We start from the raw sequence: 16,905 nt of genomic DNA, 5'->3' as shown, positions 1-16,905 counted from the left end.
ATGAGAACTTCAGAGGGCGGGGGCAGAGAGAGAAAGCTCAAATGCACCTCGCCGCCAGCAGTTGATCTAGATCATCAGAAGTGGATGTCACGGGAAGCACAGCTGTGTCCTGAAAAGCTTCGTGACTCATCACCAAAACATTTAAGTAATTGCTGGGGCTCTGACACAGAGTGCTAATCAGCCAGTTTTATATGGGCTCATGTTTGTCTAATTGGTGACTTTCTATGCTATATGACCAATATATGACCAATATTTTTGTAATAGATTAAAGACAAATACCATAAGCTATCCAGTAGTCTTCCATGCTCTCATGGAATCATGTAAAGTAGTTTCACACTCGTTAACTGTGTAATTTGTGAAAGACCTAAGACTATACAAGAAAATCTCAGGTCCCCTTTGTAATCAGTTTAAAGGTCTTTGGCTTCTTTGCGCCCACATAGTTTGCTGGAATCTGACATAAAAAGCATGCCACGTTTATTTATTGATGCAGAATAGTTTGCTAAAAAACATAGCTGTGATAATCAAATGGAGAAGACAAACATGACTGGAGGTGGAAGTTTCCTATCTCACCTCCGCTTTCCATGCTCATCCACCCTCTCCTGTATTTCCTCTTTCCCGTCTCTCACCTGACAAGAAAACGGGAGAAGATCCACCTCTTCCCCTGTGTTCCCAGAGTTGTGACTCTATTGATGTCTAGTGATGGGTAAGGTACCAGGCTTATATAGAGGTTTATGCAACTTCAGATAATTTTTCTCTTATTTTTTGGTCTCATGTCCCAAGTGAGAAATGCTACACTTACTTTTATTATGATTTTTTGAACTTCTAATAGTACTGGTCATCCAAGAGTCTCAAATTGCTTTACAAATATTAATAAATTTAGCCTCCCACCTACAGTGTCAGCATCCATCCCCATTTTACAGAGAATGAAACTAAGGCTTCGCTAATGAAATTGTGGCGAGGTTGATGAGTGAGATCACACTGGAAGTCTGTGGATGATCTGGAAATAAAACTCAGATCTCCCATTTCCCAGTCTTTTGCCTTCATTTCAAGACAATTGTACTGCCTCCTTCCACCCCCTCCCCCACCCCATCTTTTAATGGCTAAGTCTCTGATCCTCCCTGTTCAGTTATCATTTAGCCTGGTTTAAAGATGGATTTATGCTAGTGGATTGTTAAGATGTACAATATAATTCAGTGGGGCCATACGAGCACTTCTATATAGAAGACATATTATACTTATAGTACCAACCCCCTCAAAAGAATATATGAAAATAAATCTTGCACGTACGCAAGCTATATGCCATATGGACCAAGTCGTAAAATGTTGCCATTAACAACTGAGAAATTATAGATATGCATGATAGATCCATTTTTTTATATCACACTGCAGCAGCATGTTAAAAATAGCTTTATTATCAATTCAAAGTTATTTATTCTTTCTCTTTTCCGCTTAGCTTGGCGTTGTAAAGCTCCTCAACAAGTTGCATTTGTAGAAAAGTTGACAAAACTCGTTGTAATTCAGCTCCCCAACTTCTGGAAGCTTTGGATTTCTTATGTGAATGGAAGCCTTTTCAGTGAGGTATGGGTTCATGCATACACATAACCTAAATGTCTTCAGATAGACAAAGCTCATAGGAATTATTTTGTATTTAAATTTGAGTTTGAAACTGCAGAAGTATAGTACCTCGCTGGAGAAGACGCCTGACTAAGATGTCTTTGCAGCTTTTGGATTACAGAGATTTGTAGAATGACATAAGCAATTGTACATCTACTGATTGGTGGTTGATTTGGGATGAAGCAATGGACCCACTTTGTATGTTATGAATGCTGATCAGTAAATTTCCTAGCAACATATATGTAAGGATGCTATTTAAAAAAAAAAACAAAAAACGGAAGGCTTCACAATAGGAACTATTTTGGACTGTAGTATAGTTCTCTGAGTGACCTACTCTTAACCATTGAAATGTACATAATTTCAGTCCTGCTTGTCAAGATCATCAACCAACTGTCCCATGTTGGATCTTACATTTAGCAACACCTGAGAAAGGAGACAAGATGTTTGGTAATCTTAAGAAATGATAAACTAGATGAATCTTAAAGATATGAGAGACAAAGCCAGAATGATAGTGTTTGACTCTGGAATGGGCATCCATATTTTGTGACTTTGAAGAATTTGGATATGAGGATAGATTTAAACACAGAGTTTCAAAATGACAGAAGTCTAAAATTGTGTACACACACACACACACACACACACACACACACACACACACACACACACAAGTGTACCCAACCTATGTGCAAAATAAGTGTAGTGGCATGTGTCACAATTGTATGTGTCCCTCGTCCAGTCTTGTGTTAAGTAAATCTGGCCCATTAATTGTGTAACATTACTGTATCATGCCCAGAGCAACAGAAAATATTTTTCAAGCTCTATCATCAAAAGGAATCTAACTCAAACCAGTGATCATACAAAATGATAGTGTTAATAACTTAGTAATTATTCACATATCCATAGCATACAGCATACGGTCATATAACCATTATAACTAGAGAATATAATATCTTTTGATTTGTATAATTGCTGGTCACCAGTTTATAAAACTACAGTGTATTTGGCAGAAAACGTTAGGCTGAAAATGGTCTGGCCATATCTCTATTTTTCCAGTAGCAGGATACTAAGGGTGGGGCATCCTTAGAAGAGGAAGTATAATTATGCCATTATCCAATGATGATGAAAGTCATTGGCTGGTAATAGAATAGGGAACCTTCAATTGCTAAGTCATCAGTTCACATCAGACCCTGAGCTGTGGTATATGAAGTTCTTACCAATATGATGGTTGATTTCAGTCTAATTCCTAGAAAAATGTCATGTGCCATATTTTTGGAGTTTAATGTACGCAACCTACGCACCTACATTATCATAGAATCATAGAATATCAGGGTTGGAAGGGATCTCAGGAGGTCATCTAGTCCAACCCCCTGCTCAAAGCAGGACCAATCCCCAACTAAATCATCCCAGCCAGGGCTTTGTCAAGCCTGACCTTAAAAAGATCAGGTCAAATTATATATAATTTGAAAGCTTATTTTAAGTGCATTTACATGAGGTATGATTTGGAACTGTCAAGTGGTGCTGTAAACCTGTAGGTGAGGTGAAACAATGGTACCCAAAATGATAAAGTGTCATATTTGCACAGTTGCAGACACACTGCAACATGACTATGACCACAGTTTTTACTGTTTTAAATTAATTTCATCACCTTCATGTGGTGTTTATTGGTCAAAGCTACCAAATGACTGTATTAAATGATTGTATTGGTTTTGCATGGGCACATTTTTTTTCCAGGAATGATGAAGCTGTTTAGCATGTGAGAAGTTTCGAATATCAATATTTTGCAATGTACTAACATGAAATGTTTTCACATTGCATATTCTTAATTGTCAAAGTATCTCACAAGTGATTATAATAGTTTTCTATATTTTCAGTTGAAATGTGCTGATCAGATCAGTCTCACGCCAAAGATTATGCACCAGTAGCAGTAGATTGCGTTCTCATAGTTTGTATTGCCTAGTGGGTAGATATAACTATACGTGAATTTCTAATGTAATGCTCCCCCATTTTTAAGCATTTGTACAAAACAATGTAGTATCTAGTCTGCCTGGTAGAAGGTTTTAATTTGTACTGCCTATGCATGCAGTACTAACCTTTGAAATATTCTAGAAACTAGCTTTTTAATTCAGTGACACTTATGCATGGGTCAGTACTAGGTGTTAGAGATGGTGGTACAGAGCTTCATATTATGAATATGCGAAAGCTATGAGAGAAGGAAGGGACCTAACCAGAAGTACTGAAGACAAAGTCCACAATTAAGTCCTTGCTTCTGTACTGAAGAGGGATGAAGAGCACGTTACAGCTCTTATCAACCATGTCATCAACAATATGAGAAACCAATTTGACCCTGAATCACATCCAGAGGCACTTAACAACACATCTACAGGATTGCACATAGCATCAGTTGTACAAGAGTCTCTACTGAAAATAGCAGGTGGTGGTGAAGAACAAATGGAGAGATTTGTGAGAGGTGCACTTGATTCTGATGGCACATGAAGCTTCTTCAACCCAGCTAGAAATTTCACATCAAAACATTTGCTTACATAGCCAAGAAGACTAAATTTAAGTCTGGCAAGGAGGGACAATCATAACAGCTCTCAGTCCCAGAATTGTTTTCCCACAGAGCCCTATCCTTAGCAAGATGGAGAGATGATGTTTCAATTGCGACTGTTCCTAGGGCTGGTCTATACTGAAAACTTATATTGGCGCTGCTGTGTCTCTCAGGGGTTTGAAAAATCCACCCCCCTGAGACAGACAGCTATGCTGACCTAGTCCCCAGTGTAGACATGGCTAGGTTGACAGAATAATTCTTCCATCGACCTAGCTACCACTTCTTGTGGGGGAGATGGATTAACTATAGTGACTAGACAACTTCTCTCATCATTGTGGTGAGTGTCGACACTGAAGTGTTACAGCAGCGCAGCTGAAACACTGCAACTGTGCCGCTGTAGCCTTTTAAGTAGAGACATACCCTCAGTCACCCAATAGGATCTGTGCCTATGTCCCTTTTTCATGGTGATGGAACAATAAGAAGAACAGACAAAGCTGCATTAGGGCATCTGTTGAAAGCTCAAGCTGAAAAAAATCCATGAGCTAAGAGCATGCAACAAAGAAACTATAGTGTACCTCTCAGATGCCAAGGCTGTCATACAAATGATAGCCGGAGGCAAAGTCTACACATTTGATAAATTGGCTGCTGAGTACTTGAGGCAGGTCCTAAAAGGATTTGAAGCTAATTGTTTAATTGGAGTCTTTGAGGGGTATGGCAATAGTAACTCTGAAAACTTCAGAAAAATAGCTCCGGACAGGATCTAAGGTTGGATTCAAGAAATACCAGGTGATTGGTGGACACCCTGTGCCTCCATGGGAAAAATGTTTTAAAACATGGCATCCAACGAACACTCAATTGCAAAATTCCTCTGTGAATGTATGGTTCAAAATGCACCTGAGTGTAGGAGCACACCCAACACAAATACCACCTTTCCAGTGGTGAAGCAGCAATGTCCATCACCAGTTGAGCTGTTGAAGAAGCCCAAGACCTGTACAGTATTCAAGAGAAAGCTGATAGGATGCTTCTGTATGATGTATGTGCCAGTATGGCTTTTGGTGTCAATGGAACTATTGTAATTAGGTCACCTGATACAGATGTTTTGGTCCTTGCTGTTCACTACTTTCCAAAAACAGAACACCTAGATAACATGTGGATCGAAACAACCATCATTACCAGCACAACTAACAAAATATCTCTTCATATCTGTGCATGAAATTTGTGATGCACTCACTCTGGACATCTGCAACATGCTTCCTGATCTACATGCCTTAACAGCATGTGACTCTGTGACATACCTATTTGGTATAGGAGAAAAAAAATCTGTGTTTAATGTTGTCAAAACAAAGTGATCGTACCGCTTCAGAGCCTTCCAAATTGGGAGATTGTGGTGGACAAGCTGCAGATTCTGCAGCAAGGAAGTTGATAATAGTCCTGTATGACCAGAGTGAAAAAAAGACCCACAAAGACCTGACTTGCTTGCACCTCAATCTAGCTATCAGAAAGGACTGGTCACTGGCCAGAAACCCACCATGTGGGGAGAGTTTTGAAGAGCATGTCACAACAGCATCTTGGCAAACAAAGGTTTGAATGTCTTCACACATAGGTAAAGCAAATAATGGATCACCATTACAACATGGAAGGTAAAATGAAGATGATGAAGAGCTTCTTGTATTCTTCAAAGGCCCAGTGGCATTTGAACTTCTACAAGCTTATTTGTGCCTGTACCAGTAAGGGTTGCTGAGCAATCAACTGTGTCTGTAGCCATAACATTCTTGCCTGCACAAAACTGTGTAAATGCCAAAGCAACAAAGACAGTGGTAGCCCACTCACTCTTGACAAAGATCATGATGATGTACAAGATGATGATAATTGCCCGGAAATGTCACCAGCATTATCACATTTCAATTATACTAATACAAATGTATTACTAGATTTTGTTTTAAATTGTTTAGATCAGCGGTTCTCAAAGTTTAGCAACCAAAGGACCCCCGTTTTGATTTTAAAATTTTTGGGGACCCTCAAACCCACCCACTCAGCCCTTGCCATGCCCCTGACCCACCCTTTTGAGGTCATGCACCCCACTCATTCCATCCACCCTCCCTCCGTTGCTCAGTCTTCCCCACCCTTACTCACTTTCACCAGGCTGGGGCAGGGGGTTGGGGTGCAGGAGGAGGTGAGGGGTCTGGGCTCTGGGAGGGAGTTTGGGTGCAGGCTCTGGGCTGGGGCAGGGGGTTGGGATGCGGGAGGTTAGGGCTCTGTCCAGATGGTGCTTACCCCTGGTGGCTCCCGAAAGCGACCGGCAAATCTCTCTGACTGCAGCTCCTTTGCAGGGGGTCCCTGTGTGTTGCCCCTGCCCGCAGGCACTGCCCCCAAAGCTCCCATTAGCCACAGTTCCTGGCCAATAGGAGCTGTGGAGTCAGCGCTCTAGGTGGGGGCAGCGCACGGAGACCTGCTCCCCCCAACCAACCCCGCCCCCCAGGGCCTCAGGAACGTACTGGCTGCTTCTGGAAGTGGCGCAGAGCTGGGGCAGGTAGGAAGCCTGCCTTCGCCCCACTGCGCAACTGGACTTTTAGTGTGCCTGAGGTGTTGGAAGGGAGGAGGAGGAGTTGATCAGCAGGGCCTGCAGACCCTCTGGGGTACCCTCTGGGACCCCCAGGTGTCCGTGGACCCCAGTTTGAGAAACTCTGGTTTAGATTGTTGCGGTGGTGCTTTGAGGTCACAAAGAAATCCAATTTTATGTCTCTGAGTAAAACTTGGTGTCATTAAACTAAAGAATTTTAGTTTCAAATTATTTCAAAAGGATCGTTTTAACACATTTATGGTGTCATTTTTATCCTCCATTTCTATGGTAATAGCACCACATGATGGCTCCATATCATATCTCATCTTACAAGTAGACCTAATAAGCTTCCAAATGATGATGTATGATGTGCATGTGTGTACAGAGGGTACATTAAGTCAACCAAATTGGTGTGGTCTGCCGCTCACCTAAAATCCTCAGAAGTGGATGCATTTTGTTTTCCCCATTTCATACGTGGAAATCCGAGGGAAAGAGATAATGTGCATTTGTCAATGCCATACAGTGATCCACAAGTAGAGGCAGTATTAAAATGTAGGAGTTTGACTCCTGCCCAGTGTTTTTCCCATAGAGAATCGTGCCATGAGTCTCGTGAAGGCAATGAGAATCCTCCTGAAGCTTTTAATTTGAAAATAACTACAGTTTTGGTAATAATACATTTCCAGTTATTAGAGATTGGATTTGGACTTCAAACCCTCAACTGTAAATTAATGTAGTTTCTCTCTGTGAGAAATTTCAAGAGACACTGACACCATGTTTACAATTGTAAACAAAGTTGAGTACTTTTGCTTATGAGAGTAAGTGCAAGAGAGAATGCAGCAATCTTGTATAATGTCTGGTCAGAACATTGTTTCCATTTCAAAAAAGTTGGGAGTTAATTTGCATGTTATACTGCTAAGATACCTATACTGTACTTCCATAGGGCCAGATTCTGACTGCACAAGCAACTCATCCTCATCCCTTTGCTCCTTTTATGTCCATATGTAGGAAATGGCCAAAATCCTGTGGACAGTGCAGGCTCTTGTTGCCACTAGCTATCGGAAAATGGATGGGGGCCTCGGAAACCTCATTAGGCATTCCTGAGCAGAGCTTCAGCCACAACACCCCCACAAGCTGTAGAATTTTGCCAATAGTACGGATTTTAGGCATCATTGAAGATGTCCTTACTACGTTTCCTTGCTATTTACTGACATGTGAGAAACAAAATATTGTTCACCATAGTTTGGAGACAGAGAGAAAAAATCATGAAAACAACCATTTGAGAACCATTTGAGTGAAATCCAGAAGCCTGAAATAGATTAACTCTAATACAAAAGAAAAACCCAGTGATAAATAACAAGCTGGTTTTATTTTCTGTTGTGAAGTTATATATATTTTTCTTGGCAAAAAGGTAGGCTGTTTGTCTTAGAATAGTGTCAGTTAAAGATTTATGTGCTATTTCTAACAGCTTAAAAAGTTTGCAGCTCTTTGAACCACTCAGATCCATATGAAGGAGCATATGTGAAGTCAAAACAGTGAAATACAACCGTTGATCTCACCACAAAGTAGTTTTGGTCTGTCTGTGCAGGAAAGGGTTAAGATTTTTATTCAACGAAATCACTAAGGGAAAAAATATCTTAAGATCTTTTATATTTTTTCTTTAATATAACTTCACATCAGGGCTTTAAGGGAGCAATCAAAACTGTTTTAAAACTTTAGTAATATTTTAAAAGGTACCTACAGCATAGACAAGTTTATTCAATATGATTGATTTTTTAATCAGAAAAAAGCATAAAAGAACATGAGGTTCATCAGTAATATGCAGGAATTGTTCTAATTAATATAAGATAGTACAGTTCAGAATAATAAAGGAAAACAGAGAATTTAAAAACTCTAAAGTGTTTTTGATTAAAAGCTACTTTCTATTTAAATTTCTTGTTGGTAATTTTATGTTAACTACAAAATTTATTTGGCATTCATCAAAATAATCTGAAGAACTTCTAACAAATGATGAATTATTAAAACAAAACCCCATGAAACTTATTTAGTCATTTAAAAAAATATAGTGATTATATACTGCTTTGAGGACAGTATTAAGAGTATCTTTTCCAAACTACAATTCTGCTAATATATCTTTTGTCCAGTAGGTGTCACAGTGCATACATTAAATTAGCAAATGTTCTTAGCTATATAATTCCACCTACTTTTCTAATCCAATCTTTTAAACAGCTTTTTGTGTTAAACTTACTTTGTGTTATGGCACACTTCACACACAAATATATAATTATTACTTGCATTTGAAAACTGCTAACGGTAAGAGCACTGTTTAAGCCATATTCTTTTCTTCACGCAACTGTAACCGAAGTTGCTAGTGCAGATGTGCTTTCGTGCTTCTAAATTTTCAGAGATGTGAATTGTCCAGCAAGATGATGATAAATCTTCGTAGTAAGTCCATTACAGATGATTTAGTTCTTCACTGTGGAGAATAATGGCCTCTGTCTTCTGAAACAAAGTACTAAACCAAAAGAAAAGGGGAACACACAGTACTTCTGCACTATTCATCATTATAAAGAATGTACTTTATTTTAGACCCAAATTTTCCTCCAGGCACCTCTCACCTACTGGGAACTTGAAGATTCTTTTCCTGCAGACTTACTGCAGGATTGAGCCATGGATTTTAGAGCTCTTTTAACAGTGTTAATGCAAAATCATAATAGGAAAATATTGCTTGACTTCAATGAAGCTTATACTTCTTACACTGTTATTTTACTTCCATCTTTTATTTTAGGTTCTTATGGCATATTGTGCCCCACACTTAAACACTAGCAGCTTAATAGCTACGATAAGTAAATACTTGTTGACTTGTGGAGACTTTGCTTGTAGATGTGACTTGAGTTAGCTTCTTTTATCCCATTGTAAACTCACTAATCACTTTTGACACCTTCGCCTTGATACACCGTTTTTAGAATGGTTTTAAAATTGAAAGTTACGAGACACTGATACTTTTCAATTGTTTCTCATTTTTACAAGACTGCTGAAAAATCTGGTCAAATGGAAAGATCAAAGAAGAACGCTAGGCAAAGACAAAATGATTTCAAGGTAAGCTTGGTGTGCAGACTTATTTTCATTTAGGTGGTCCTTCAGATTAAGACACCTGAAGAAGGCTTAATTTTCAAATAGTGGTGAACGTTGACCCTGTAATAATCAGGCTCCTTTAAGCTGTTTTAAATTCGGCACCCAAAAAACAATAGTAGCTTAAAAAAAAAAAAGCCCTGATCCTTGCTCCACAAGAGACTACAATCTAAGTAAAAGGCAGATATCTTGTACTGGCAAGTATGCTTACACATCACCGGCCATTTAAGAACCTGCCGTCACATCTGAAGCCTCTACAGACGATCACACTTTGCCTGTGGTGGGCCCTACATCTTGGAACTCACTTTCTTTATGTCCAACCCCCGAAATCCATTTTATTTTCTCTCTCCTTTAAAAAAAAAAATCTTAAATCTTTTTTATTTTTCAGTTGTTTTTTGCAGTGATCCTTATTAGCCCTATGTTTATTGCCTTCCCTTTCCTAATTTGGATCCTGTTGTTTGTGTTTATGTTAAAGTGATTTTTTTTGTTTTATATGTTGTATTTGTTTTAATTATGTTGTACAGTGCTGTAGTGCTTTGTTTTGTGGATGTTTACTACGTAAGTAAAATTATATTCCTTAGTGAAATTTGAAATGTATGCCTGTCATTTCAGGCTAGATTATGTGATGAATACGTAACTGGTTAAAAATATTGATGCAGTTACTATGTATTTATTTTTGTGGTGTTCTTTTATGCTCTGACAGAAAATGATTCAGGAGATGATGCAGTCCCTGGCAAAACTGATCCGTGGAGCTTTGCTTCCATTCAGCCTCAGAGAAGGAGAGTTGAGACAGTATGGTGGCTGGGAGATGAAATCTGAACTCTCTGGACAGTGGCTAACACATGTCATCCAGACTGTAAGGTAACTGGGGCTATTGTTCTGTATGGTATGAGTCTTTAGTATGTATAATATAGTCTAAACTGTGCTTTTTTTTTTTTTTTCACATTCAACTGAAAGATCATTAATGTTGCAAAGTAAAGGACACAAAAGTTGGGAAATGTCAAAATTAATGTTGCCTGTGCAAGATTAATTCAGCCTTCTTGTACATATGTGCATTATGATACAGTCTATAATTACATGATTGCTTGCTATATTTTTTCCTCAGGACTCTTGTATCAGTGCACAGGATGGACAGTGCTCTGTAGATGAATCAGGGTTGTGTAGTGAATGAGGCTGTTGTTTGTAGGACCTCTTTTTCATTTGTTTTAGAAGTTGAAAGGTGCGTAGTAAATGAGGCAGGAGATTGCAGGAAGAGAAGGGATGGCCTCATAAATAGGGCAGCTGAGTGTCATCTTGGAGAATTAGATTCTGTCCTTGCCTCCTCTTAAATTCTGATATAGTGTTGGGCTAAAACCGGTAGAAAAACACTTCAACCTCTCTGGCCACTCAGTAACAGACTTAAAGGTGGCAATTTTGCAACAGAAAAGCTTCAAAAACAGACTCCAACGAGAAACTGCTGAGCTTGAATTAATATGCAACTAGATACCATTAACTTGGGTTTGAATAGAGACTGGGAGTGACTGGGTCATTACACATATTGAATCTATTTCCCCATGTTAAGTATCCTCACACCTTCTTGTCAACTGTCTAAAAATGGGCCATCTTGATTATCACTAAAGTTTTTTTTCTCCTGCTGATAATAGCTCATCTTAATTAATTAGCCTCTTACTCCACTTTTTCATGTTCTCTGTATGTGTATATATATCTCCTTACTATATGTTTCATTCTATGCATCCGATGAAGTGGGCTGTAGCCCACGAAAGCTTATGCTCAAATAAATTGGTTAGTCTCTAAGGTGCCACAAGTACTTCTTTTTAATGTTGGGCTAGTCACTTAAACCAGAGTTTTCACAGATGACCACAGCTTGTATTCCTCATTTCCTAGATGGTTAAGTGAACTAATGATGGCTTATAATCAACTAATTAAGCGGTCGTGCTAGGCAGACAATAGTAGTGGTGTGAACAAAGTTGTTGATAGTTACCAGATGGCATTCCAGAATCTCAGGGCAGTGAGAGTGGCACATAGAGTGATGAAAGTTTGAAGATTTGTGCCCATCCCCTTCTGATGGCTGCTCTCAGTGCCTGCATTCTACTCAGAAAGAGGAGCAGGAAAGATGATGGCTTTGCAACCCCACAAAAGTCCTTGTTGTTGGTGGAGGGTTATCAAGTGCCCACACTTGGAGCCTGGTTCCTGCTGCTAGCTATTTCTGATACTTCTGCCCTGCTCAAGATCAGGGGTAGGGAGAATGGCAGTGACTCCATTTGCCTGGTTCTTGCCCAATACGGAAGCATTAAGGAGATGCAGCCCGTGTAGCAAGTTTAAAACAAATAAAAGGAAGTATTTCTTCACACAGGGCACAATCAACCTGTGGAACTCATTGCCAGGGGATGTTGTGAAGCCCAAAACTATAACTGGGTAAAAAAAGAAATTGGATAAATTCATGGATGATAGTAATGCACATTGGAAAACATGATCCCAACTATAAATATAAAATGATGGAGTCTAAATTAGCTTTTACCACTCGAGAAAGAGATCTTGGAGTCATCGTGGATAGTTCTCTGAAAACATCCACTCCATGTGAAGTAGCAGTCAATAAAGCAAACAGAATGTTGGGAATCATTTAGAAAGGGATAGACGATAAGACAGAAAATATCATATTGCCTCTATATAAATCCATAGTATGCCCACATCGTGAATACTGCCTGCAGATGTGGTCGCCCCATCTCAAAAAAGATATTTTGGAATCAGAAAAGGTTCCAAAAAGGGCAACAAAAATTTTTAGGGGTATGGAACAGCTGCTGTAAGAGGAGAGATTAATAATAGTGGGACTTTTCAGCTTGGAAAAGAGACGACTAAGGGGGGATATGACTGAGGTCTTTAAGATCGTGACTGGTGTGGAGAAAGTAAATAAGGAAGTGTTATTTACTCCTCATAAGAACTAGGGGCCACCAAATGAAATTAATAGGCAGCAGGTTTAAAACAAACAAAAGGAAGTATTTTTTCACACAATGCACAGTCAACCTGTGGGACTCCTTGCCAAAGGATGTTGTGAAGGCCAAGACTATAACAGGGTTCAAAAAAGAACTAGATAAATTTCTGGAGGCTATTAGCCAGAATGGGCAGGGATGGTGTCCCTAGCCTCTGATTGCCAGAAGTTGGGATTGGGCGACAGAGGATGGATCACTTGATGATTACCTTTTCTGTTCATTCGCTAGGGGGCACCTGGCATTGGGCAATTTTGGAAGACAGGACACTGGGCTAGATGGACCTTTGGTCTGACTCAGTATGGCCATTCTTATAGATGCATCAATGGTGATACACAAAAATAGCCATGGGTGCAACCCCATGCTCTGGGTGTCTCTGAGCCTCTGATTGCCAGAATCTGGGACTGGAAAACAGTGGATGGATAATTGATAATTGCTCTGTTCTGTTCATTCCCTTTGAAGACAAGATATCAGGCTAGATAGACCATTGGTCTGACCGAGGATGACCATTCTTACGTTCTTAACTCTTCTCCGGTCTTCCTTTGTGTCCCTGTGTAAAGGTTGGGCACAATTGCAGCCCTCCAGTTAAGACGGCAAATGCTGCCTCTTACAAGTATATAGGGTGCTACAATCCTCATAGGGAGAATAAGGCATGACCCCACCCCTTCCACACCAGTCAGTGGTGCTGGGCTGGTGGAAATTAAGTGGGTTGGGTGAGTCCATGCTGTACTGTCGTTAGAGGTGGCACAGTAACTGTGTTCCCCACTGGCACTGAAACCATTATGCCCTGCTAGGGTGGTATACCTTCACGTTACCTTTACTGCAGGCTCTGTTGCTATTTATTTTATCTATTTATATTATGGTCACACCTAGGAGTGCCGATCATGGACCAAAACACCATTGTGTGATGTGCTGTACAAACACAGAACAAAAGGACAGTCCTTGCCCCCAAAGAGCCTTCAATCTAAGTATAAAAGAAGAGACAACAGATGGATACAGACAGGTGGAGAATTACAAAGAAACGACAAGACAATATTGGTCATTGTGATTATGCAGTGGTATTGGCACATCAGTGGCCTAAACTTTGTCAAGTTTATACAGTACAACAGTGAAGCTCTACACTGATATGGGTTCAACAAATGAATGAACCAGACAGTAAAACATACCTATGATATTATGGATGATCACACAGTTTAAAAAGCTTACTATTGAGCAGACTAATAGTATACATAAGCAAAAGAAACTCCTAAGTAACTTCGTGATATTTAGCAGTATTGTCTAGAAAACTGTAGGTTTAAACCTAACCTTCATTTTATTTTCTTCTCCTTCCAGGCTTAGTTATGAGTCCCTTACTGCACTTGAAATACCAAATGATATGCTTCATATCATCCAGGATCTTATTTTGGATCTTCGAGTACGTTGTATAATGGTCACCTTACAACACACAGCTGAAGGTAATTAAAAAAAAAAAAAGAAATGTGCAGACCTACATGCATATGGTTAGGATTTTTTATTTTCTCTTTGATTAAATCAGACTGTGTTCTAGAATTGACCATGTTCACTTTAGGTACTTGAATGAATAATAAGGTCACCTGTAATTCACAGAATCACAACGTACAAGACCTATTAGGTTATTCTATCATTTCCCTGACAATACTGTTCCCTGTATTATGAGCCTTCCCCCCCCCCTTTAATATAAGGCAGCAACTTTTTTCACTAGGTTAGTCTTTTTTTTCAAACCAGATGAGCTTTAATTTATTTGTACTTTTTGCCATGACACAGCTATTCCATGCAATGAATCATCATTATTGCTACTCTGTTCTGTAACAGCTTGGATATTCTCAAGCTTGGATATTCTTTTCTAAGTGAGCAAATCTTAAAAACATTACACAATATTTTAGTTACAATTTTATCAGGGATACTCATTGTCTGTCGCTAGAGTCCTGTTTAGCTCTTTGGGGTCATGAATTCGTAGATTTTTAAGGCCAAAAGAGACCATTAGTTCATCTAGTCTAACCTGTGTAATACAGGTCATAGAATTTCAATGAGTTACCCCTGTATTTAAGCTCAATAACTTGTTTGACTAAAGCATGTTTTCCAGAAAGAAATCCAATCTTGGTTTGAAGATTTCAAGAGATGATGCATTGGCAATATCCCTTGTTAGTTTGTTCCAATAGTTAATCATCCTCACTGTTTAGAAATATGGCACAATTTTTTTTTAATTTAAATTCGTCTGGCTTTTAACTTCCAGATACGGTTTTTGTTATGCCTTACTCCATGAGATTAAAGAGCCCTTTATTACTCAGTGTTTTCTTCCTCTTCAAGTCTCTTCTTGACCTTTTTTATAAGTTAAACACATTGAGCTCCTTCAGTCTCTCACTGTAAGGCATTTTTTCCAGCCTTCAAATCACTTTTATGTTCTTTTCTGCACCCTCTCCAATTTTTGACATCTTTTTTTAAATCTAGTCACCTTGACTGGATGTATTATTCCTGTATTGGTATCACCAACACTATATACAGAGGTAAAATCATTTTCTTGCTCATACTCACTACTTCCCTGTTTATGCATCCAGCGATCGCACTATCCCTTTTGGCCAGAGCATCCCACTGGGAGTTCGCATTCAGTTGTTCACCCACTAAATCCTTATCAGTCACTGCTTTCCAGGATACAGTCCTATATTCTACAGGTATGAACTGCATTCTTTGGTCCTAGATGTATAACCTTGCATTTGGGTTGATTCAAACACATTTGGGTTGAATGGGCCCTGCTTACCAAGCAACCCAGATCACTCTGTATGACTCCTCTCTTCTCATCAGTATTTACCACTCTGTCAGTCTTTGCCATCTGCAGATTTTGTTTACTTCCAGATTACTCATAAAATGTTGAATAGCATCAGACCCAAAACAGATCATTGCAGAACCCCACTAGAAATTCCCCTATTCAGTGATGACAACTTTGACAACTTCTTCAGTTAGCCAGTTCTTAATCCATTTATCATGTGCTTCACTAGTATTGAATAGTGCTAATTTTTTAAATGCAAATGTCAGATGGTGCTAAATCAAATCCCTTATAAAAGCATAAGTATATTAGACACCTATGCAGTTACCTTTATCAACCAAACTTGTCATCTCATAAAAAAATGAAATTTGGTTTGTTTGACAAGATCTGTTTTCCATAAAGCCATGTATATTGGCATAGTTATAGTCCCATCCTTTAATTCTTTATTGATTGACTCCCACAGTCATTTTTCCTTTATTTTGCCTGCAATTGATCTGAGGCTTGCGAGCCTTATAATTACCTTGGTCATACCTTTTGTCCTTTTTTGAATATTGGCACTCATCCAGTCCTCTGGAATTTTCCCAGTTTTTCAAGATGTATTAAAAATTAGCATCAGTGGGCTAGAGATCTCTTTCCCCAACTTTTTCTTTCATATGGGGCTCATGGTGTCCACTGGTTTGATCAAACTTATTTTATTCTGTGATGGGCAGAATGCTAGACAATGTAATGATGCTCATGCTGTCTGATATATGCAAAGCAATGCAGGGAGCATTGAGCAAACAAACTGGAGCAAGCAGGGTCTCTTTCTGTTCCTCTAAAAAATCTTATTTCTATTTGATACTCGCCTTATGCCCCAGTTCTTCTTCACGTGCTTACTCATATCAACTCCAGTTAGGTGGCACCGCACCTCATCTCGGCACCGCTCTACCCCGTGGCACCACTCCCCAGCATGGCACCAGTCCCGCTCGCAGCACTGCTCCCGATCCCGCTCCAGACACCGGTCCCCGCTTTGGCACCGCTCTACATTGTGGCAGTGCTCCCCACCAAGGTGAAGCTCCACATCGCGGCACTGCTTGACCTCCCAGAACTGCTCCACACCTCACCGTCATTCCATGCAGCGGCACCCCCCTGCACTGCGCCACCGGTCACCATCTGGACCTCGCTACCCTTCGTGGCACCCATCCCATCCGTTGGAGGAGGAGGAGGCCTCCTGGGTGCAGTCTCGCATCACTCCCTGTTGGTCGTCACGCTCCAGATCGCCCTCCCTCAGATCAGGCGGGGCATCGGAAGC

At 39.8% G+C, this 16,905-nt stretch overlaps 1 protein-coding gene across 1 annotated transcript in view; it reads left to right on the top strand.

The window, feature by feature from the left end:
* EXOC2 (exocyst complex component 2) overlaps nt 1-16,905 on the top strand; it is a 187,969-nt gene that overhangs the window by 94,078 nt on the left and 76,986 nt on the right. The window contains exons 13-16 of the mRNA XM_074944943.1: nt 1,454-1,578; nt 9,750-9,818; nt 10,555-10,712; nt 14,168-14,289. Of these exons, the coding sequence (XP_074801044.1) occupies nt 1,454-1,578; nt 9,750-9,818; nt 10,555-10,712; nt 14,168-14,289 (474 nt within the window). The remainder of the gene's footprint in view (nt 1-1,453; nt 1,579-9,749; nt 9,819-10,554; nt 10,713-14,167; nt 14,290-16,905) is intronic.

This window comes from Natator depressus, chromosome 2 (assembly GCF_965152275.1).
Source record: "Natator depressus isolate rNatDep1 chromosome 2, rNatDep2.hap1, whole genome shotgun sequence".
Taxonomy (NCBI): Eukaryota; Metazoa; Chordata; order Testudines; family Cheloniidae; genus Natator; species Natator depressus.
Note: the sequence above shows the minus strand (reverse complement) of the source record. Positions and strands in the feature narration are given on the sequence as shown.